The sequence below is a fragment of the Trachinotus anak genome, unplaced genomic scaffold (assembly GCF_046630095.1).
Source record: "Trachinotus anak isolate AG129_WGS33_773 ecotype Australia unplaced genomic scaffold, CSIRO_AGI_Tana_v1 ptg000032l, whole genome shotgun sequence".
NCBI classification, from domain to species: domain Eukaryota; kingdom Metazoa; phylum Chordata; class Actinopteri; order Carangiformes; family Carangidae; genus Trachinotus; species Trachinotus anak.
Window position 1 is genome coordinate 5,373,162 of NW_027273883.1, and position 24,133 is coordinate 5,397,294.

Sequence of the window (24,133 nt, forward strand, 5' to 3'; positions counted from 1 at the left end):
CACACAAAGCCACAAACACAAATAAAAGAATCAAAACACACTCACAAAACTGCATTTAGATGGATGAACACTAAATGATAATGGCTAACCAGCTCGAGTAAACCCTGTAACTAGTATCTTATTAATGTGAACCCAGTGAATGTTTATTGATACGAAGTGAGCTGTCAAATCACACTGGAAGAACAAACCATACAAACCACTGACAGCAGCATAACTACAATGTTTTTAGTCAACACTCCTTACAAAGACATTTTGAGACTTTCAAACTTGACTTTTCTTTGCAAGATATAATATAATATAATCTAACCCAGACTGTTTTGTCATGGTGAAAACACAACATGTGACCAAACGGAAAAAAACATCATCCTCTGGACGTTACAAATGGTGAGTTGCACGACAAAAATGTGTCTGGTCCTCTGCTGTGTCAGTGTCACTGTCACAGGCGTTTTCTATTCAAAAGTTATTTGTTACTTTTTATGTTTTCTTTAAAGCGACTGAGGGCAGAAACATAAACTTTCAATCAGACCGATTTCCTGTTCACCGTGTCTGATCTTTTTTTATTAAAACCAAAGAAATAAAGCTGACTTTATGAGCGATATTCATATATACTGTACGTCTGACGGAGGAAGTGTTGGCAGGCATCTCGACGACTATGGAGAACGCCATCTGGGGAGAATTATCCTCATTATAACAAAAGCTAACAGTGATTTAAACAAGGCTGCGTTCTGCTGTTCCACTATCTCATAACGATAAGCATTTTATCATGGTGAAACACGCATTATCGCCGTCCACTCCCTTCCCCTTCTCTCTGTTCTCTCAGAGGAGCTGGAGCAGGATGACTAATTAACAGCATTAGTCTCCAATATTCAGATGAAAACCAATGATGTCCAACTTCCGATAGCGGAATCAAACTCATATGTGGGCCGGCAGCGTATCTCACGCCGTGCTATCAGCGATACGGAGCATCTTGTTTTAATTAGAAAGCACTGTGACGTCAAGGCCTGACGGCATAACGCCGACTCACTGACCACAGAGGAGACGGGGGCTCCTTCAGCTCATCATTCAGGATTCCTTGTGCAGGACTGAATGAACCTGCTTAAACACCCGCTCGCCTGAGGCACAGAGGTTTTTACCACTGGTTAGAGAGGATTCAGCTGCCAAGAAGCCTCATCTGTCACACTGCCGCAGTAAGTCTTGGACATAAATCATGCCGGATGTCAGAGTTAAGGCCAACAGTGCCATGAATATTCAACATTTGTCTTTGAGTTTGCCCTGCACATCTGGCCCAAACGTTATGATTTGACTTGACGGCTTTGGTAGCATGAATCCTGACATTTCTTGCTGTGCAAGATGAATAATTCAACCTTATATAATCCTGTAATTACTGAGCAGTCAGTTATGGATTTCAGGTCAACCGCATCCACCCTGATGACTCCAATGAGCGCTTGGCGGGCCTCGTGGAGGATTCCCATGACACACAGCTTAACTGTGGAGGTTTGGCCTGCACGTGCGGTGGTCGAGGCTGCACGGTGCTTTAAACCTAAAGCACCTCTGCATCCTTTTCATCCCTCTGGCATTCAGTTCAAACAACTCTCCGCAACACATATGGTGGAAGGTGAAAAGTTAATATCCTGCCCCCTTAATGACACATTTATCCCTAAATAGACACACATCCAAGCATGTACACGCACCAGCATAGACAGACGGGTGATAAAAGACAGCAGGCTCGCCTGGAGCATTAAAGCATGACAAGATATTGGAGCAAGACACTTAAAAGACATTTCCCATTCTGTTTAGTTTGGCCTCTGTCAGATATGCAGCACAGGAACTCTGAGCTCACGTTAGAAAGAAATAAAAGAAAACAATGGAGAGGATGGAGGAATCACAGAGCGCTCACCTTTGACTGATGAAGCTGGATGCCATAGAGGAGAATGTTTCGCAGCTTGGCTGCCGCGGCCACGTCCGCGATTGGCACTGGCTCCGGCGTCCTCCCGCTGACAGACAGCTCATCCGAACCACTCAAATGCACCTATCAAAACAAAGGTCACCGCGCCCAATCAGAAAACACCTGCCAATTGTGAGGATCTCTTACCAGAAGTGCAATTATGCCCCTTTTTGGAGCAATTACAGCTCATTGTTCGAACAGTGGTTTAAACATGTTGCAACTCAATAGGCCTGTTTATTTAAAGTTGTGTTCAGGGAAGATCTGGGAAGCGTGAGCTCTGCTGTGCTGAGAGTAAACACAGGTTGCTTGATACACAGTCCTGTCTCGGGATATAATAACTCTCTAATTCAGTTGTAAATCTTTAGGGCCTCGGGGGTTTATTTTCTCCAATTAGGGCAGCGTAATCCAGACACATTGGCTCACGTTACTGTGTCATCTCCAGCAGCATTCGGTCGTAGCTTATTTCCATAACCATCCCACTGACAGAAACTTAACTCGTGATTTATTCACTGCAATTATTTTGTCATATATCTTCAAAAACTGTGACAGTGAGACGTCACAGTGGCGAGAACCATTTCAAATGTGTGAAGACATCTGCTCAAAATGAGTAATTTTAACATTTATACAAGAATATCAATCAAATGTTTGGTGTCATCAGGTGAAGTCTGAAGACTGATTATTCAGCACATTGGCAGGTGTTGAGCCTCCAGACCACTGGTTGGTCTGAGTCACTGATGTCTCACTGATGTTTGTTCCAACCATATGAGTTACTTGAGTTTCAAAATATGAATTAGCACAGCACAAGTTAAATCATTTAAAATGTGTCATTTTTCTGTTGTGGCAACTTTCTTGGAGCGAAAAAGGTTGTGAAGACTTTTTCATTTACACCAACAGTAACAAGAATATTCAAAAGAAATCAAATGGTTCCAGTTTTTCCATTGCGAAGATTTGCCAGTTTTTCTAGTCTTATGTGGCAATAAGTATTAACTGAAACTCATATTGGTTGAATACAAAAAGCTATTTCAAAAACATCACTTATATAATAATATCTCTATACAGTCCAGCCCTAATATCAAGAGATACAATATGGGGATACTATGTAAATATGTTCTTGTATTTTATGTTTCAGGTATAAGCGATGCTGCCACATTGTCACATTATGTTTCTGATATTATGAAAATGTTGCAGATGGTGGGAAATACAGCAATATTCAATATTATTGAATATTAGCCCAAGCATAGCTCTGGTAAATGATTATGTTCATTTTCCACTTTTTTCTGATGTTTTACAGAACTAATCAATTAATTGAAAAAATTATCAACTAATTAATTGATAATGACAACAATAATGGCTCTAGCACTTAAGCTGACATGCACTCTCTGATTTCTACTAAGTGGTTGCTAGGTAACTAGCAGGTGTTGCCCACAACTACAATGAGAGCAACAAGTTGCCTGTTTTCCTGTATTCTACCAAATGTAAAACATCTCATCTCAGTGATAATGCACGATGTGTCCCGATAAAAGAAAACAAAGAACAAGCTGGAGAAGAAAAAAGTTTCCTTGACAAAGTGGAGTTTACTATTACACTTAACCAATGACTAATTAGAAATGAAAATAAAGGAAAACTAATAGTTTCCCTGTGCCTATTCTCCTTACGAACTGCCCTGTAAAACCTTTTTACAGTATTTTTTGTGTATTTAATGTCATATATTTTCATTGAGATAAACACATTAAATTATTTGTGATTACACATTAACAGTACAATTGTCTTCTTCAATTTAAGCCATTAACCTCGGTCCTGTTCAGGGTTTACATTAGAAGTTACTATGCATTAACTAGAGGCAAAAACAGCTACAGCAGCCAGTGGTCAAACTGTTTCTTTCATTCACTTAGTTTGTTTAGAAACCTTCAAATTTGGTTTCACTGGCGAATTAAATGCTAATATGGAGTGAAACATAAGAATTGTTGCTATGGTTACTTGCCGTTTAATACAGCTCGTGCAGTAACAGCTCCTAAACTCTTGACTGGAAACATGTCTGAGGTGTACTGACATGATTTTAACCTGACAGTCGCTCAGAAACAAGCGGTTTTTATGGTGATTATGTAATACAGAAACTCCTGGAACAGACATCACTCACAGATTTATGATAAAACATGAAGTGATAATATCAACAACATGGGCTTCTTTCTTTGAATATCTTGCTCAAGAACATAACACCTCATTTTCACAGACCGTTGGAAAACAGTGACCTTCATCAATCAGTCTGCTTCTCTGCCCTCGAGGCTACCACCTACACTTCAAACTCAATAATCCCTCCGCTGATCACTAACATGTGATCAGACCTGCGATACATAACAAGGTACGGTTGCAATCTAACAGCAAAGAAGAAGAAAAAAAGAAGAAAAACACTTAGGTCGTGAACTCAGCCACATCGCTTATAACCGTGAAAGTCGGCGGCTGCTTCACGTTTCTCGTAGTCACAGCTTCCCACACTGAGCTCACAGTCAAACGTGACCATGAAATCAGGTTAGTCAGAGGGAAAAGGAAACTTTGTGTGATCTTTTGATAGAACCATTTTTTTTTTCCTTTTAAAATGCACTTTGCCTCATACTCTATAGATATATATATAAGAATATATAGTCTTATAGCTTTCTCTGGTATATAATGTAGGTCATGTAATGTAGAAGTTTTTAATGCTTCAATTAAGAATTATTTTTATTATGATATTAATTTATTGTCACGGTTTTCCAAACAATTAATTACTTAGTCAATAAAATGTCTAAAGACAGTGGAAAATACCTCATCAGGTGACGTCACCTTGAATTAAAAACCAAAAGTTTTTTTTTTATTTATTATATCAAATCTCTGACAACTTGGGATTTTTTATTTGAAAGACAATGTGGTGAAAAATTCCAATTAAATCAAATTCATTTTCTGATTGAACGATCAATAATGTCAGCCTCTTAATTTAGTGTCACAAGATTAAACAGAGCTGAAGAGAATAGAATAAAGTACAACAGAAAAGAGTCAAAGTGAGTAGAACAGAGAAGTGTTGAGAAGAGCACAGCAGACAGTAGAGTCCAGTAGAGCTGAGTAGAGTGAAGTAGAATAAACCATCATAGGAAAGAACAGAACAAAGTACAACCAAGTAGACTACAATAGAATAAAATAAAATAGAATCCAGCAGAGTAAACTACAGTGGAACAGAACAGAAAGAATAGAATAGAATAGAATAGAATAGAATAGAATAGAATAGAATAGAACCGTGGAGGAGCGCAGAACATAAAAGAATAGAATAGAGTTAAATAGAACATAGAGTATAACAGAGTAGAACAATATAGATTTTAATAAATCTAGACTATACAAAAAGATGCTAGAATAGAATAGAATAGATTAGAATAAGAGTAGTGGGAGTTGTGGGAAAACTTGACAGACTGTTTACTGTGTGTGTATATGTGTGTGTGTGTGTGTGTGTTTTCAGTAATGCTGTATGACATCTGCAGTGAGGGAGACTTGTTTTGTCGCAGGATTCGGCCTCTGCAGGTTTATTTTTTTCTCATTACCTGCCGTTGTTTTGGCGCTCGCTCTGTGTGTTAGCTGAAGAGGTCAATTTTCCAAATCAAAAAAAGTGTAAACAAGCCTTTCACAAATATTTAAATGTTTACTGGAGCAGATTTGATCAGCTTGTTTAGTTTTTTCTCCTGGTGAGCTCTCGGGTCAGTCTTTCTCCGGTGCATGTTTGAATCCGGATGAACAGTGAGCGGGGTCGAGCTGCTGCGCCCTCCTGGGAGGTGTATGGTTTCCAAACAGCTACAGAGCTCCTCAAGGGACCGAAGGCAGACTACAGGTGACGTTTTTACAAGCGGAAAAAAAGACAAGGTTTGGCTCGTCGTGTAGTGCATGTACCTCTATGAATCTGTCCTGTGCCAGATGTCTGTATTCACAAACACGCGGAGAAAAGTTAATTTAAAGTGTGGAAAATGGTTCTGAAAGATGCTGAACTCTGCCTCAGACAACCTTCACAACACACACTGACATCTGACAAGTTCTGACAAACGTTTAGGAGGCTTCCCTCACAGGTTTGCATAAAGATATTTGATAGTAACACATTTAAGCCTTGAAATTGTAATTATTTCCTATCAGAAACTGAGCTATTACCTCCGAGCGATTTAGGGTTTTCTAATCTATTTCTATTTTCAAAAATGATGAAGTAAAAATGTATAATGTAAACAAATGAAGAAATGATTGGCTGCTGCCGTTTCTGTATTTAAAGTGTTCCTGATGAACATCTAAGGGCCAAACTGTGGTTAATAAAGTCACCAACACAACTGTAACACATTAAAAGTTAAAATCATTATCAATAACTCACACCCATGCTCAGTTCTATATACTCAGGGGTTTTGCTGTTACAGCCTTACTTGGTTTGATGTAACCAGTGGTTTAAAATGGCTAATTTAAGCTAATGCTTTAGATAGACACTGAGGTGTTAAGCACATTATTGAGGCAGTTAAATGACTTTATGACTCTCTCCTAACTGTGCTACTGTTACACTATGTTATTGCCTGAAATTAGCTCTATATAAGTTTTTGCTATTGCTATACAGCCAGCGTTAGCATTAACAGCTGTTTACTTATCAGTCTAGAAGAAATTAGCTCAGCAGCTGAACAGGAGACTGAGTTGTAATATGATACCTTCAGCTTTCCCTGTCAGGCTTCACATCTGTTTCCTATTATTAACTTAAAGGAGCGATTTGCAAGTTTTGCTATCACGACACAGCCAATGTTACTGTCCTGTCTCTTTCCAATAGCGAGTCACTGTAGCCTCAGTCTGCCCTGAAGAAGTGGCACTGATCAGAGGACGTATTATAGGCTCTTGTCATGTACAGACAATGATGGATGAAGCTCTTGGCAAGTAACCATCACCACTCCAGCTCCTGGCGTGAAACCACGTTGGGCGGCAGAGAAAACCTACATGTAGCCTCTTTAACCATTTCCAGTAACTGCTGATTTATGGCTTCAGTGGTCAAACGTTGCAGAAACTTAAAAAAGTTACACGTGTTTACTTTAATTTGAAGAAGACTCACACTGAGTTTTTATTGCTTGTCTCCTGTGAGAATAAGACTTAGACAGATGCTTTTGTTCTGGTGTGACAGAGACAAATCAGTCCTGCGCTCATGAAACCTGCTGTGTGAGGACTGAAAAAGGCCGGTGTACCTACCCATGGTTCAATATGTGTGCTTTAATCGAGTAATGCCCTGTTGCATTTGAACTTATTAAACTGGAGTCGAGGAGAGCAAGCTCTCCAGGTTCTGTTGGCCTCTTTACTTATTTTGGCACTGGTTCTTAGGGTGCAAAGTTTGAATTAGAGAAGTTAAATCGTTGAGATCGGCTCTTACAAATTCAAGAAATAATGCGTTTTCCCAGTGTAACTTTGCGTGCCGCTGTTGCCGTACAGTCATTACTGGACAGCTCCTGCAATTCCCAAAATCCACGTGTTCTTTCTTTTTCACTGGTTTACAAATCTGTTCTTCAGACAACAACAAGAACAGCCAACTCACAGCAGGAATGGAAACAGTTAGGAGTCTGGTGAGTGTAGGACAGATCTGAATATGTGAAATCTCTGTGGTTTTTTTAGCCATTTTCACCGAGTGGTTTTAATAATGGCGATGTCAGTCAGTCCGGACTAACATGGGATGGATTACTATTAAATTTTGTACAGACATTCATGTTCCCCAGAGGATGAATCATCATGATTTTGGTGATCTCACAACCTTTCCTCTAGTGGCACCATGAGGCTCACAGTCTTCACAGCATTTGGACGGCCATGTTTTTTTGGTTTATTTTGTTATGTTGAAATATAAACACATTCAAATCCTGTTCAGTTTGAATAGAATCATTTACTTTTCTAACGTCTTGAAAGTAAAAAAGAACCATTAGTAGTTATTGATTAAGTACTGGACTGATAAGGAGTACTGACAGGAGCCGTATCAATAAAATATCCATCGCCAGTGAAACTTCCCCTTAAAGCTCTTGGAAAACATAAATAAGAAACCGATCTTATCAAAGACATTTTGTTTTTTCTTTGTGGTGTTTATCTTTGTGTTTATCAGGGACATTTTAAAGTCGCAGTTTCAGGGACGTCTGACGTTGCACATACTGTATCATTTCCTGTGAGTAAAAGCAGCAATATCATTATATGCTGCTGAGTCTGACCCTCGTTTCACTGCTTTGCTGACTGTATATTGTACTTTGACATGTGGCAAATAAAACTTTGAACTGCTGTTTAGTAGCAGCATAATTTATACCTGAAAAATACATTTTCTATTTGGCCTGGACTGTATTGGAGTATTTAATTTTGGACATTGCCCAAGCCTATAGACTATAAGTGTGTAGTACATACTGCAAAGAATTAGTCTGTAGTCTGGGTTTGGGACATAGCTTGTTTATAAAACCACGGCTCAGTATCTCTGTGAACTCACCAAAATGACGACCAGCGGGTGAAGAAGAGCTCGATTCGCTGCCTCCAGATCCTTCAGCATGGACTCCACTTCAGACACGCAGGAACGATTGACCTGGAGACACCAAGGAATTCACAAACTGGATGAGAACCTTCACAGGAAAGATACAGTTTTCCCCAGTACAACAGAAGCTTTCAGGAAATCTGGACACGTCTGACCGGAGCAGATCATGAATGTTTTAGCTTCTCAGAAAAAACAGGAACTCACAGAAACTTGGATGAAGTTCCACTCCTTTAACAGATACCTGCAGTTGTCTCCCATCAGATCTGGGATGACGTCCAGCTCCTGTAACACAGAGATACCCTGATGTGAAATACTCAGCTTGTCACAGATAACATGTAAAGCAGGTGCTGCAGCCCCAGAGCGCTGGTGCATCTGATGTCGAGTGACTGATCGACCTCAGTGCTTTAAGGTCAAGAGGCTTCTGGTTTTTGTTTCAGCCACTTCCTCGGTCATTTGGTGTGAGAGTGCACCCACCTGTTTTCCTGCCATGAATCACTTTATGATCAGAGAAAAGGGATAAAAAATCTAAATATACCGAGGGACTACGCAACTGAATGGCTTATTTCCATCAGCTGTAATCAGAAGCTTATTAGAACAAATGGAAGAGGTAAAATAAAAAGCGTTTCTGGGCTCTTTTATACTTCTGAACTGGCAGGAAAATTCTGTCATATGCAAAAGCTGGGGACAGCAATCATACACAAGCCAACCTAAATTTCATTACGCTGCAAATTGAGTCGGAGGCCGACGCACGGCCAACAATCGTAAAAGCTTTTTTGCTCAAAGAACCAGGACATTTAGGTCCTGATCTTTCCATTTAGCTTCAGCCCCTGGCAAACGGGCGACATGAGGCAACCAGATCGCTCACAGTGTCCACTGTGTCCGCTTGTTGTGCCTCTAATTACAGCCTGGTACTTCAATTTCACACATGCAGGAAATAAACACAGAAACAAACATTAAGAGTGACTTTGGCATTGAGGTACACTTGTTCTACATATTCAAATTACAGAAAGTCATTGAAAATGTGAAATGGTTATGGAAAACATATGTCAGAGGATTAATTGGTCTTGAACGATAACTGCCCATGGCTTCAGGAGGAAAATCATTTCAGTCCGAAACGTAGATTTGCAGGGTTTAAAAATACTTTGACATGATCTAAACCAGGTTGGGCATGAAATCCTGAGGTAGGAATGTTTATTTAAATTTAGGCACGGGCTGGAGAGCCAAGAGGCCACGGAGGCTCGACAAGTGAACCACTTCGAAGAGGGACGGAGAGAAAAACAAAGTGCTCAGCAGTGAGCTACTCACTATGAATTTCAAATGTGTTAAGGAAGAGTTTGTCATTTTAGTGTGGATGGGTCTAATTTTAAACAATGTAATGTTTAATCATTAAAAATGTTTTCAAATTACACTTAAAGAAGTAATATTTGGGTGTTTTAAAAAAATTTTTTCGCTACTTTACTACTTTATATATTTTTCTTTTGTCGTGGCGGCTGCAGAAATGTTACCAGCAGGAACACTGCTGCATGAAGCAACATTAGAAATAGTATTGTAGTCGTCTTTCTGGTCATTTACTAAGGCTGCACAATTAATCAAAATATTATCGAAATTGTAATATGAACAAGTGCAATATCTGAGGAGCTGCAATAAAGGTAAAATGTGTCACAACAGACCATAAATGAAGCATTTTGTTGTTACAGAGATGCCCCAATCTATAAACCATATCTTCCAGACATAAAGGAACTTCCTTGTTTGGTACAAGCCCCAACAAAAAGCACATCATCATCATTTAATTATCTTTTTTTTTTTTCAGTGAAAATGACCAGTCCAACTGAAATCATGACTTATATTGCAGTAACTGCTGAAATATGATTTTTTTTTTGCATATCCTTCAGCCCTATCATATACATATAAATATATATATTTATCTTATGTTGGCATCAAGAAGGAAAGGCAATAGACACTACCAGCCATAGTGTTGATGCAAATGTAATGACCAGGCCTATCAGGTTTGTCCACACTACCAGATTCTCTGACCCACTACATTCAGAGGCGCAGTATAGTCTCTACTTTAAAAAAAGCACCTTTCTAAATTGAACTTAAACCTATAACTTCTGACTATCAGTGACTGACAGACTAAAAAACCTTGCTCCCTGTGTGGTGTCTACTCTTTGCTTTCTGTCCAAATGACAGATCCTCTTATAGACTGAGGTTAATCATTGAAAACCTTCACTCAGATGATACATGAGCCTAATAAATTGTTTTGAAGTGGGCTGAATATAAGACTATTATCATACATCAAGATAAAAGGAATAATGATGAGGGAGAGAATACAGAGGAGGTGGTTGGACTTTTTTTAAATGAAATGAAATACTTCTGTCCTGGTTTATGTACTTAAGTGTCCATAAAACATCCGCTGGTCTGTGTTCAGCCTTTGTTCCAATTTCACTGCAGCCTAATGAATAATTGATGCATCCAAATTATGTAACAAAAAGGTGAAAGTAAGACAAGGAAAACTGCTTCAACATGAAGGAACTAGAATAAAGGAGTTCAGGGTTTTTAACTCTACATTAAAAACTGCACTCAGAGTTTATCACGTTATTAATACTTCAATGACAAGACCAAGAGGGACTCCCACACTGCACCAGTGAAGAAGCTCAGCAGCTTTCAGGCTGATCTCTGGGAAACTTCCCTGGATGAATAAAGGTAAAAAAAACACTTATTTTTGTATGAATTTTACATCAGCTGATGACTTTTCCTCTTTCTGTGTGAGCCTGGATTTAAACTGGACCTCTCATGTATCATCCTGCTGAGAGAAATCTTCATCATGTTCTTACTCTGAATGTCTTCCTCTCTCCCCCATACACATGCTGCCAAATCCCCCACCTGCAAACACACACACTCTACACTACACTGTCAGTTTTCAGCCGAGCCGTGCTTATCACTGTTATTAGATTCACGTAATGGCACTGGGACAAAGGTAATTCTTCACCTTCCGCTTCTTCTACTCGCCTTTCACCCCCCCGCCTCCATCCCTCCTGCCTCCCTGACTCCCTGAAAAAGGATGTATCTGGTTCTGAACACCCGCACCGGAAAGACACGTGGCTCCACCAGCTACCTGAGCGCAGACGGGAATGGCTCCAATCAGCCGAGCCAAAGGGGCTGACACCAACCCCCATTCCGTCTCTGGGGCCCGGCTCCAGCACCGGACAGTGAAATCTGCCCGTTTTGATGCCAGCTGATGAAGGACTTGGAGCGAGTTTAAAGGAGGATGGACTGTTTGTATCAAGGTGGAACATGGAAACACATATTGCGGCGTGCTCTGCTGCCGCCTTCCACCATCAACAGACTACACCCATGGAATATATATACACGTCAGGATGATCCAGGAGACACATTTCTATACATGAAGCCATGTGTGGGCAATTTGTCAGGCTGGGTGTCTGCTCTGAAGATGACTAATAGGTGCTGGATGTGAAATACTAGCACAGGAGGGATGGACACAAGATCAAAAAAACCTGATGTGTCATGTGATCCAGCACCAAAACCCTTGTGAAGCTTATATTGTTAATCTGTGTTGAGAGGGTTCGATTCAACTCTGTCCTCACCTAGGCCTTCACATGACGCTGTGTGAGCGCGTAACACAACATGAACCCCCGTCAGTGAAGGATGTAGAGTTGGTTTCAGGATTAAATCAGGCTACAGCTGACACCTGAGGATTGTGGTGTATCGTTATATTATATTTGACCTCAATTCTAGCCTTTTTCTAGGAAAATAGTTATTGTAAATAAAGACAGATTTTTTTTTATTTAAATACATGCACATGAGGTGGAAGTGCTTGAGTAGTGCCTGCACATCATCAGGAAAATGGACCCAACAACCTCAAGTAATAAAATCAGGAAAACTGAACAGTGCATTGCCTGAAACCCAGGATGAAAAGTCCATAAATCACTCGATGCTTGTAAGGGATAATTTCTGGGAGCTCACAATATAATTGAAGGTGACAATTACAGTGAAAGACAGTTTAAGTGGGTAGGATTTTGAAAAGTGAGGGGTACATGTCTCACCCGTCCTCATACAGTTCATACTGAAATTGACAGAAGCTTCTCACACCACCCGTGCACCTCCTGGACAGCCTCTGAGTTATGAGGAGGTGTGACACTAAAATGGTGTATTTATTTCTGCTACAGATAAACTGTAGGTGCACGAAACATGCAGACTGAGCAGATCAACAGCAGACAAGTGAATCATGCTGCAAGAGCTGTTAGGGAAGTCACACAGTCAACTTTTTAAACCTAAACACCTCAAGTGCTTGATTTTGAAAACACAGATTTTCTGCAGGATCTGATCTTTCTGCCGTCTTTGCTGAATGAGCTCTTCCCCTCCTCATAACACACTGCACCATCTCGCACCAATACACCTTTACTGTAGGCTGCATTGTGACCATTTTCCAAATACCAAAGCTTTTCTCTCAAAACTCGTGGTCATCTGTCCGACGCTTTGCTTCACTAGCAAACTGACCAACAAAGCTCATTTTACTAACATCCAGTCTTTATCCCTCTTTTTTTTAAAGAAAAATGAACCTTTGCATGAGTTCCTGGTTATGTGGTTTGCTTGAAGAAAGCCCAACAGTTGTTGAGGTAAAAGAGAGCATTTCACATGTGGAACCTCTGCGTGGTCTGTCCATCAGATTTAATATCTCAGACTGTCACTCTTCTCCGTTTTGCATATGGATACTGTTTTCCATTGTCTATTAGGAACAATTTTACAAATTAAATGGAGGATGTTTGTAACATGGGCCGAGGACAACATGGGAATTTGATGTGACCGAAAAAAGATTAAGAGTGAAAGGGAATGGATGTGAACTGCGGTGGAAACTGGGAGCTTGTCAAGTGTGACTGAGCTGAGGTGGTAGGAAGATGATGAGGAGAAGGCAAGAACTCATCACCAAACACTCCATTAATCAAGCAAACTCCCACGATACAGGAAATATAACTGCCATCTGCTCTCCTGCATGCAGGGGAGTGAGAGGTGGAGGTCTGGGATGGGAGGAGGGGGAGAAAATGAGGAGGAGGAAAAGTTGCAGAGTGTGGATGTCCCAGACAGGCTCCATTAGAGGCCTGACCGCAGATGGCAAGTCTCCCCGCCGGGCCACCCAAGTGGAGCTCAAATTGAGCTTGAGGGGGGATTGGAGGTACAGGACGGGAGACAGTGACGGGAAGATTGAGGAAAATAAAATGTTAAACTGGTGGGAATTTTTAGTAATGCTGTCATCAACATAACCAACGTTTTAATCAGCTGTTACTGTCAGTCTTACCATGTCCAGAGCTCCAGCAGCCTTCTGGAGGGCGTCAGCCAACGTCACAGCCTGTGCAGATCCACCTGTGATAATGCAGGCCGACCGAGACAGAGTCTCTGGAAGAGAAAGACAAATCTTCGAGCAGTTATTCTGGTGCCATCAGCAGAGATCCACTGCAGAAGCTGTGCATAAATAATAAGTGAATACTTAACAACCAGCCAAGAAAAGCAGAGTAAATTCTGTCATAAATAATAGGGAATGGTCTCAGATAGATGTTTTGCAAATGTAGGTTACTGTGACAGGATAAACTTCGCTCTAGATTATTTATGATTTATGTTATAACAAACTTCAGTTGTGTATTTCACCCTACAGCCTCACAACCACAACACCATTGCAGCCAAATTCAGAAACATGGGTTTACCCATCAAAAAACTGTAAATCTTCTCCATCTAAACACTTTCACCTTTTGATTTTCCCAATCATTACATTCAAAAGTGGTGTCATGTTCCACTTAAAGTTTTCTCTGTAGCCGGAATGTGGTTTCTTGCCGGGAGCATTTGGTGGTGATGGTCAAGGTTTGGCCATTGTTGCGTTTTCAAGACACAGGGTTATAATAGTCCTCCGAGCAGTCTACAGGGCAGATTGGAGGCTGCAGTGACTCGCTATCGGAAAGTGACGAGACGGGCCGCGGCTAGCTGGTTAGCATGCTTACTTCAGTAAAAGAAAAGAAAACATTAATGCTAATGTTAGCTAGCTGAAGGTACCAGATTTGATTGAACTGATCCAATTAACAGCTCTGTCTCTCTCTGCTCTGTCAGCTTTGCTGTAATTTAACAGACTGAGAGGACAAGCTGCTGCTTAGCACTAAACGCCCAAAGATTCACAGTTAAAGTCATGAAAATATTGATGTGATGAACTAAGGGATTCTGACTATTGTTTACTATCTGCTATCATTAGCTGTTGCATCACTGCTCAACAGCTAACTAGCTAAAATCTAATCCTGCATTTGATTTCATAGAGACAACTGGGCACAGAGAGATGAAGGTGATGGGAAATTTTATGTTTTAAAGGGATCATTGCTGCAGCGGTTCAAACCCTGAGCTCATCACAGCCACTGCTGGAAAATCCTGAGGACCTCCCCTATGGCCGCCTCACATCTATTGAGAAAACAGTTCAAAATTCAACTTGACAGGCACATACTTCTCTACAGGAAGCACACACACACATACACACACGTCGAGCTATGCAAGTACGTGTGAGCACACAGAAACACAAAAACACACACACACACACACACACACACACACACAAACTGAAACACCCAACAGTTTCTCATACTGACAGATGTGAGAACTTTCTTCCACGTCTTCTCTCAAAAACACACAATGAATTCATTCACTTCAGACGCTCTGGGAATAATCACCATGCACCTTATGTCACCATCAAACAGGTGATTGTTGGTCCAGGTGCTGGTGGGGTGAAATATAGGGCTGTGTTTGTTTCCATTTCTCTGATTGTGATTGTCTCCCTTGTCCTGACTTGCTCTTCGTAGTATTCACAGACCACTTACACCCGCCCCGCTCTAACCCAGATGAACAATGCTACAAAGAATTTCTCCCTCTGAATACAGTGAGGGGCCATTTTCGTTCAATGTCACCCATTCAGCTCTAACTCAAAAACAGACAAAACACTCTTGTGCTGCTCCTGTCAGACCATTTCACCTGCTGCTTTCAGTCTTTCATGTATATATGTCTGCATACTTGTGTGCATATAATGTGAGAAGAAGAAAAACTCCACTGTGCACACAGGAAATATTGTAAATGTATATTTATAAAGAAGGTAACGCACCTTTGATAATCGACTCTGCAGCAGCTAAATCCCGTTTGTAGGTTACCTGCAGGACAAAGTTCACCCAAATTATATAAAACTAAAAACAAACTAACAAAACAAAAAATACAGAATTTATACCTAGAGGTATCTTATTATCTTAGATATCTTCCTGATGAAAGTTCACAGACCATCTATGTTCATCAAAGCACTGAAAAATCATAAAATTTGGAAAACTCCCCAGCAACGTGTCCTTCAAGAAACAGTGTCCTACTTTCCCTGGATCAATGGTTCCCAGTGTCCTGAGATGTTTAATAGGAAAAAGAAACTAATAATCAAAATTAATAATATTAAAAAAATTATTTTGCTACACAAAATTACATTTATCCTCTGAACTTTTCTCTAATCCAGTGGTTCCCAACCTGTGGCCCAGGGCCCACTGGTGGGCCAGGAAGGTATCGCAAGTGGGCCGACAAATCATTTGCAAATCAGTGGGCTACAGTTTTGGTGAAAAGATGTAATTATTTATTGTGTGTATTATTGTGTAAATGTTTTTAAATGTTTTGATATGAAAGGATCTTTAAAACATTAAAAAACTGAGCTTACCTTGTTTTTTTATCTCAATCCTAAATGTTTAATCATTATCATTAATATAAAAAGTGTTCTGAGGCATTATTTACCCTCTGTATTGTTATGAGGTCGGTGGTGGGCCTCCAGCATTTTCTGAGATTTTCAAGTGGGCCATTAGTTGGAAAAGGTTGGAAACAGAATAGTTTAACCTCTTCAAGCCTCTAAAAAATCTAAGACGTTTCCAACACAAGAAGTTTTCGGGAGGACCAGGAAACATTTTTTCAGAGACAAAGAAACCTTACTTGCTTTTCGACTAGAGGTACCAGGGTGTGAATTTTGTTGCCCTGCTATATGGATAGCATCTTCCTGAAGCCCAGAAACTATTCAGCTACATTTGCAATGCGGAAAAAACACAAAATGACACTTTGATAAAGCTGCTCATAACTCACAGCCCTGTGGCATGAGGTCACAGCTTTGAATTCATCTTTAAGCAGAAGTTTGGGAACCACCACTCTGGATTATCCAGAGTAACCGGGGCACTGTTTCTAAAAAAAACACTGTGTTTATTTAATGTTATTAAAATGTCAGTCTTCAGAGCTTTTTGCACCACCAACAAAATTCAGACCATGTCCATTGTACCAAGGTGGAGACAGAACTCTCAAAACCAAACTATCTTCATGGTTAGATAACACTCAGTGTAACTACAAAAATGTGTCTTTTGTAATTTAGACTTAATCCTTTAAAGCCTGAGTTACATGATCTTACAGAGGCTTCAGAACAAAACATTTACATTTTGCCTAATCTCGACACACTAATCCCAGATGTCAGATTCAATATATTAAGGTTTCCTCTTCTGCCAGCACCCCTCACTTTAAATTCATGAGCTCTCTTTGTGCCCATATGATAAACAAGTAGTGGGCACACAGCTGTGCTAGCCAAAGTGTTACCAGATCCACAAACCCCAACCAGAACCAGGCATCTGGTGAGCTCACCTTCCACAGTGTTGGCGGACCCTCGATGAGCTTGGCATTGGTGCCACAGTACTGCAGAGCCAGATGGAGACACTCGGTGCCAAAGTCAAAATCTGACTCAGTGCACTGCAGAGGGGACAGGACAGAGGGGACAGGACAGAGAGGACAGGACAGAGAGGACAGGTTGTGGACAGTCGTAGGACAATATATTTCCATCACACACAGAGGAACCGTGTTGTTCCACTGCAGTGCTGGAACTGCACCAGCGGCTGCAACTAACTGGACGTTGCATATACATAAATGAATCTATTGATGCAAATGATGCAAATTCTATAACATTGACAATCTAAAAACATCAGCTTGTGTCCCAACACAAGTGCACTGTGTTTTACAAAATAATGACTATATTTATTTCTTTATCATCCTTTTATTGCTTTTATACAGCATCTGCTCTCACTAATTTTTCCTATTTATACAGAAATATATTGTATGTTGTCCCTCTTTAACTTACCTTATTTCTGTCTTGCTTCTGTATTACTATTGTTATTATTATTATTATTATTATTATTATTATTATTATCATCAGGCCGAATAGCCTATTACATAAAACTTTTTTTTTTTCAAAATAAGAGTCCTACTCTTATCTAATAGTGATTTAATAAGACTGTCTGCCTTGGTGCCCTGTATGGAACCCCCAGATGCTGCAATGATCATTACATCAAACAAAAAGTGTTGGATAAAGAAAACACCACTCTAAGACCTGGACTGTTCTTAGAGCCAATAGTGGTGCTAAGTTTAAAGTTTTGCCCTTTCCCTGGCAACTTGAACATGCTCCATGTCAATCTGATGATTGGGTTATGATGAATCTTATGTGCAAATTTGAGTTTTTGGTCTGTGCTGCAAGATGAAATCTTCCTTTATGTTCAGTACATTTCACATAAATCTGCAGTTTAGATTTAGAAATTTGCTGCGCATGAGTAGGAAACTGCAGAGTGACGGTGGTAGCAGAAAGGTCAGCAGCCAGAGTTGCTGGATTAATGGAAATCTGGTCACTAGTTTTTGAGGTACTTTGGATCAAAGTAATGGCCACTTTGATCCAAAGTATCTCAAAAACTAGTGACCAGAGGTAAGTTTGGCTGGACAATAATGATTGGTTGGGAGGGATATATGAAGCTATATATCCAATATATCCAATATATACCTTTCACAGTATTATCAGTCTGAAGCATGTTTGGAAAGGTGTCAGTCAACTTTGTAAACCTGCGTTTAAGAGCCACCTCACATTGCTACAGTCAGAAGAGCTCAGAGCTCATGACCTGCTCTGCACTCGCTGATCTAACACTTGTTCTTCTGTCCAGGCATTCCTCTGATAATCTGGCTCTTCCATTTGAACTTTACACACATATTTCACCAAATATCTCACTATCTGGAGTCCTTTTACAGCGTCTTCACAGAGACTCATAACATGAAGCTGCCATCACTACATTTTTCAGCAGACACTTCAGAGGATACTGTTTTCTTTGGCTGATGGACCACTGGTGCTGCAACGCTCTTATCTCTCTGAAATAAGATTTAAAATGTGTAAGTGGAATTTGATCAGGTCATAAGACATTTTCCCACATTTTTCGGTTAGATGTGATATGTTTTCTTCCTTTTCTTGAAGAACTGTGGACAATATACAGATGCTTTTCCCTGCATGTGCAAGAGATTGCAAAACCTTATCTTAGTCTGGTGCCAGCGGTGGTGCACAGTTGTTCCATATTTACTTGTTCGTTTGGGTGGAGCAGCATAATCTATTTCAGGATCCTGTAGTGTTCCCCTTGTTCTTCTGAAATCTTATTTCCCATTCTCAATCTACACTGGTTACCCACAGGAATTTATCTGTGTTACTCAGCTTTGTGAGGCTGTTTCTAGAAAATTTAGTCAGTGTTTACAGAGAAATCACCTGTTATTTTCAACTACTTTTATCATAAACTTTAAATCAGCTTTCACTTTATTGCCTTGTTTCAACAGAACAGATCTCACAGTTTATTTCCATGGATTTTCAAGAAACACGTCCAAGGCTCATTAGAAGGTTAAAAACATGTGGCTCTAGTATATTTTATTGAAGGAAAATGCTACACACGCAAATTTGACGCTTTTTTAAAAAAATGACTTACATAACATAAACATGCGTGACAGTGGCTGCACATGTTATGAATGGAAAACGGGCAGGTCTGTCGTGATCAGGGGAACGTCACATTTCAAAAGAGGAAAATAAATAGTAATGTGTGGAAAATCTATTTTGAATGATCAAACTAATTTACTGCACAGGAACAACTAAGCCAATGACTCCTAAAGAAGATATGTTCACTGTGTGCACAGCATATGTTCTCAGCTTTTTCTAACTGCCAGCTGCAGGTGAGAAAGAACCAAAACTGTAAAGTTGTAGGCCATGAACACAAACCAAGCTGAAAGACCAGGGCCAGAGTCAAACACCCTGAAACCTTTTAGTCTTTGGACTATTGGCAGGTTCACAGGTTGACGATAGGACGATCTGACTGTGGATAAGATCGTGCAACCCTAGTTCTGGTGTTTTCATTTCAGATAATGTAGATTTATGTTTTAGCCGTCAGTCAGTGTTTGCCTGCCTTCAAGGTCATATCACTGAAACCTGTTTGTATGTGCTGCAGCAGTAGAGGGGGCTCATGGTCTTGTAGAGAGCGCGCCAGGTGTGTCCGTCTGCTGCAGCGCTTTGACCAGTTGCCCCGCATTCTGCACTGGTGCTAACGCTGGCTGAACATGAGGTGACAATACTGTAAATGTATGTGGGAATCTCTGGCATTGTAAGGCTTACATTTGCAGAAATGATGTGGAAATGATGCACAATAACTGCAAACCTGCACTAACATTCAGGACATTTGTAAATGTAAATGTAAATTTACAGAGTCATCTGATCCAGTATTAACATAAAAGTATTAATTAGAGCTGCTTTAAAGGAGCTATATGTAAGCTTTTGCTATTGCTATACAGCTAATGTTAGCATTAACAGCTGTTTATTTACCAGTCTAGAAGAAACATTGCTAGTTCAGCATCAAACTTCATCCCTTGACTCGCTAAGAGCCGTCTCTAGCAGTTGAAAGCAACACCAATGTTAACTCCTGTCTCTATTGCGTTTTTAATTCTACTGAAGTTAGCATGCTAACCAGCTAGCTCTGGCCCCGTCAGCCTGTTTATCACTTTCTGATAGTGAGTCAATATCTACAGACTGTAGTTTCCAGGCTGCCCTGAAGACGCAGCTGCTCAGAGGATGTAAACGCAACAACAGCTGAACCTCTTGCCTTCACAACCACCACCTTCTCCCGGCAGGAAACCACATTTTGCAGTGGAGAAAACTTACATATAGCCCCTTTAAACTGAAGTATAGAAAAAAGCATTATCTTTTTATTATCAGTACCAAAACTCAGGTAAGTGTTTGCACCAGTCAGGCTTTATTGTGTGTGTAATTACGTCATTGTTGCTGACTGTGATTTCTTTTCCTGAACTAATCTTAGTTAAGATAAATATCTTCATAGTTCATTGTACCAGTGAACATTTCATTTGTGCTTTGACTGAACGCTGGGAAAGCTCAGTTTGTGAAGATCACATGGAAGTTTGGATTGAGGCGATGAGCTCATTTGGTTTAAAATACAGTCTGGACTACAAAGACAAATTCACGCTACCTGAGATTATATAGGTAATATTTTATCAAGCTGTGAAAGAGAGGGGTCTTTTATTCCAGGGACCCTGGAACTGAAGAGAGAAATTACAGGAGAAATACTCTCGGTCCTGAGGTAATTTAACCTTTAGCATTTTCTCCCAGCACAAAAGGCCTCAGTGGAGACTGGATAAAGTGTCTCCCCCTTTGTCTTTTCAGCCCTAAGTTGCTGTACCCTCAATAGATGTCGAGCTACAAATGAGCAGCTCTCAGAGATTTTTCATGCACATGTCCTACAGTCCTAACCTGACACTTTCCCCTCTTTTGAGGGATTGCGGAGGAGAACAACAAGAGGAGAGACTCAATCGACCCCAACCTCCTCAGTCCCCAGCGACCTCCCCAGTTTGTCTTAATTTTTGCAACTTGACCGGCCTTGACACTGCGGCACAAATGTGAGCTCATTTTCTGAAAAGGCCAAAGCCAACAAGGCTCTTAAAGCAATCTCAAGAGCCATATGTGCCAGGAATAAAAATAACTGCAGACAAATGGGGCTCCAATTGGAAGAATGCTTTAGCTCTTAGCTCAAAGTTTGCAGCGTCCTTCAGAAACGTGGCTATCAGAAGAACCCATCTAATGGAGTCAAGGTTGAAATAGCAAACTAAAAGTGTCTGAAAAATAAATAGGGTCAACTTCTGCCACTCTAGTTTCAAATTAAGTTGGTCTGCCAAGTCTTTACAATAAGCCCCTGCCTTCAGAGGAGAATCGACACATTTACGGCTTACGTCAGCGGGTGAATTCTTTCCATTTTTTCAGGTACACACATTAAAACACGCTCAACTGCTGAGACTATTAATCCGAATCCACCTAAATGTGCCATGTAATTTCAGTGCTGCTCCACCGTTTTTCCAGCTCAGCCTTCGCTCACTTTTATTCCACAGACTAATCCGCTGCAGTGTGGCAGAATATATTAACATGTCATTTCTTTCCCAGATGCAGGGAAAATGATAGCACCAACGCCACAAGAGTGAGACCCTGCAGGTTCTGGCACATCAGCTGAACAATGAGGGACTGTAAAGGCCTGATGTGATGTATGAGAACCATAGAGTTCCTTTGTCATCTAAGTGGTGTAATTTTTACAGCATAAATCTTGAGCTGACTGTCATTTCAGAAGATTTGAGAGACTTGTTTCGTAATAACTTCACGCCGGGAGTGAGCAGCACATGCCTGCAAGACTTTGATTTTTCCATCCTGTGTTGTTGTTGCTGTTGTGGAAATCAAACTTTATTGGTTGCATGTGCAAGTGAACTTCAACTAAAGACTAACTGCTCCAAATGATATAAACAACACAGCTAATTGTGGCTGCGAATCCTGGTTTAAAACATTTAGCTCAGGCACAATCTCTCTCACTTCCTACTTCTCATTCCACTCAACACATGAATAAGCATTTACCCTTTTGTTAGCATTAGCTAGTTAAATGTATGGATGAAAATTAGATGGATTACATAAAAAATGATTGCTCCCAGTGAGGTTTGCAGATTTTTAAGTTTGGGAGAAAAGGGAGCACATTAGGAACAGATCAATAATCAGTAACAGCAGAAACCCTGAGCTGAGGTATCAGGAGAGAAACAGTCAGGACGGTGCATCTCTAGTTTGAAGTAATGGAAAGAAAACACCCTAATTAACTGGTGCAGGTGTGCTGAGCTCATGATTCCCACAAGAGGGAATTATTGTTGTGAATTATTTCATTACTTTCCAGCTCCTAAGAGATTGTGCCAGCATGTGGCATCGTCATACGGCGAAATGCTGCGATCTGCTGTCTGTGTAGCTGCTTATACTGACTGTGATATTGTGAGTTATAGCCTGATTGTGTATGTGTCGACTGGAGAGCAGCCAGGGAACATGTTCTTCACTGCATGAAAAAGCACTGGAGGCATTTTAATCCATACGACAATAAATTATTTTAACTTTGAATTTATTGTGAAGGAAGGACATTTGTGTTACTTTCCAATTACAGTGACATACTCGTTGCTATGGCAACATTTTTGTAACCAGGAGCTAAGAGACTTTAGCTGCAAACTTTTTGACAGGTTTATTAAACGTCGTGCCACTTCAACACACTGCACGCACAACACGATGTCAAGTTTCAAGGTGATAATACTTTTTAAAGGACGTTCATTATTGCCTGTGGACCCACACTGACAACACAGCAGGAGCTCTCTCTTGTGTGTTACAGGTGAATTAAAGGACAGATCCTACCCTCTGATAGGCTTGAAAGATGACATCGTATGTGAATCCCTGCGGCATCTCGCTGGCTCTGTATCTGGCTCGCTCCAGAGAGTGATCCAGGAAGCCCTCTGACGTGGTGGCGATCACTGTGGAAACAAGAGGTCGGATGGCTCCCGCTGCCTGGGTGAAGAAAGGAGGATTCAGCTTTTAGTGTTTGTTTTGAATACAATCATAGAGTTTATATTTAACTTTATATTATATTTGATTTTTATATTGAGATACAGTAAATTATACAACGCGACAAGCTCTGTAAAGAGAAAAAAAATTGTCTCAAAGCTGCTCCTAAATATTCAATCATTTCAATAGTCAAATGCGAGGATTTTAGAATTCCTCACAAAGTTTTGCCACTTTGAAACATGGTGGTGGAAAAATATGATCAGCTCACAGTTTGATTATTAAGACATCCATGATGATGATGTCGTCCTTATCCATCTTATCTATTATCTATCCAAGTTTTTTCTCATTATTACTCTTTGTATTCAAATTAGTTTCAGTTTCTCTCACTTGTTGCAAGATAAAATGCCTGAATTAAAGCTGATATCAGAGCAACAATTTAGTTGGACTAACACCTTAATTAGATATTAAATCACAATTTCCACACAAAATGTGGTGATTGCTGCCATTTATTTACATTTTACTTTTCTGTGAACTGATATTGAGTGAAAGACAATGTGTAAAGTCACTGGACAGACAGAAACAGTGGTAAACAGCATAAAATGAAGATGAAGCCGAATCAAATCCATTTGTAAAATAATCAATTTTTGACCAAAGGTTTGCAGATTGATCATAAACTGTGCGACCACAGAAGTGAACAGTGAAGAGACGGGGACAGAGAGGAAAAGTTTGTAGGAGAAGACGTTAACTTCTGACTCACACCAAGATACCACTGTACATACAGTAAAACTACACCTCTACTGACAACACCTCCTCTCACTCCGGATGTCTATTGTAGATGTAAAAGTTTATTTTGGCCTTTATATTACCAAGACTCATGAATTATTGCTTATTAATTATGAATGAAGACCAGGAAATGCTGTAGAAA

The 24,133-nt window shown here is 40.2% G+C and overlaps 1 protein-coding gene across 1 annotated transcript in view; it reads right to left on the minus strand.

Annotated features, from left to right (window-relative positions):
• crppa (CDP-L-ribitol pyrophosphorylase A) overlaps positions 1–24,133 on the minus strand; it is a 47,269-nt gene that overhangs the window by 18,456 nt on the left and 4,680 nt on the right. Inside the window, exons 3-9 of the mRNA XM_071469794.1 lie at positions 23,062–23,211; positions 17,151–17,255; positions 15,610–15,655; positions 13,780–13,877; positions 8,670–8,747; positions 8,424–8,516; positions 1,898–2,029 (exon numbers count right to left, since the gene is read on the minus strand). Coding sequence (XP_071325895.1) covers positions 1,898–2,029; positions 8,424–8,516; positions 8,670–8,747; positions 13,780–13,877; positions 15,610–15,655; positions 17,151–17,255; positions 23,062–23,211 — 702 coding nt within the window. The remainder of the gene's footprint in view (positions 1–1,897; positions 2,030–8,423; positions 8,517–8,669; positions 8,748–13,779; positions 13,878–15,609; positions 15,656–17,150; positions 17,256–23,061; positions 23,212–24,133) is intronic.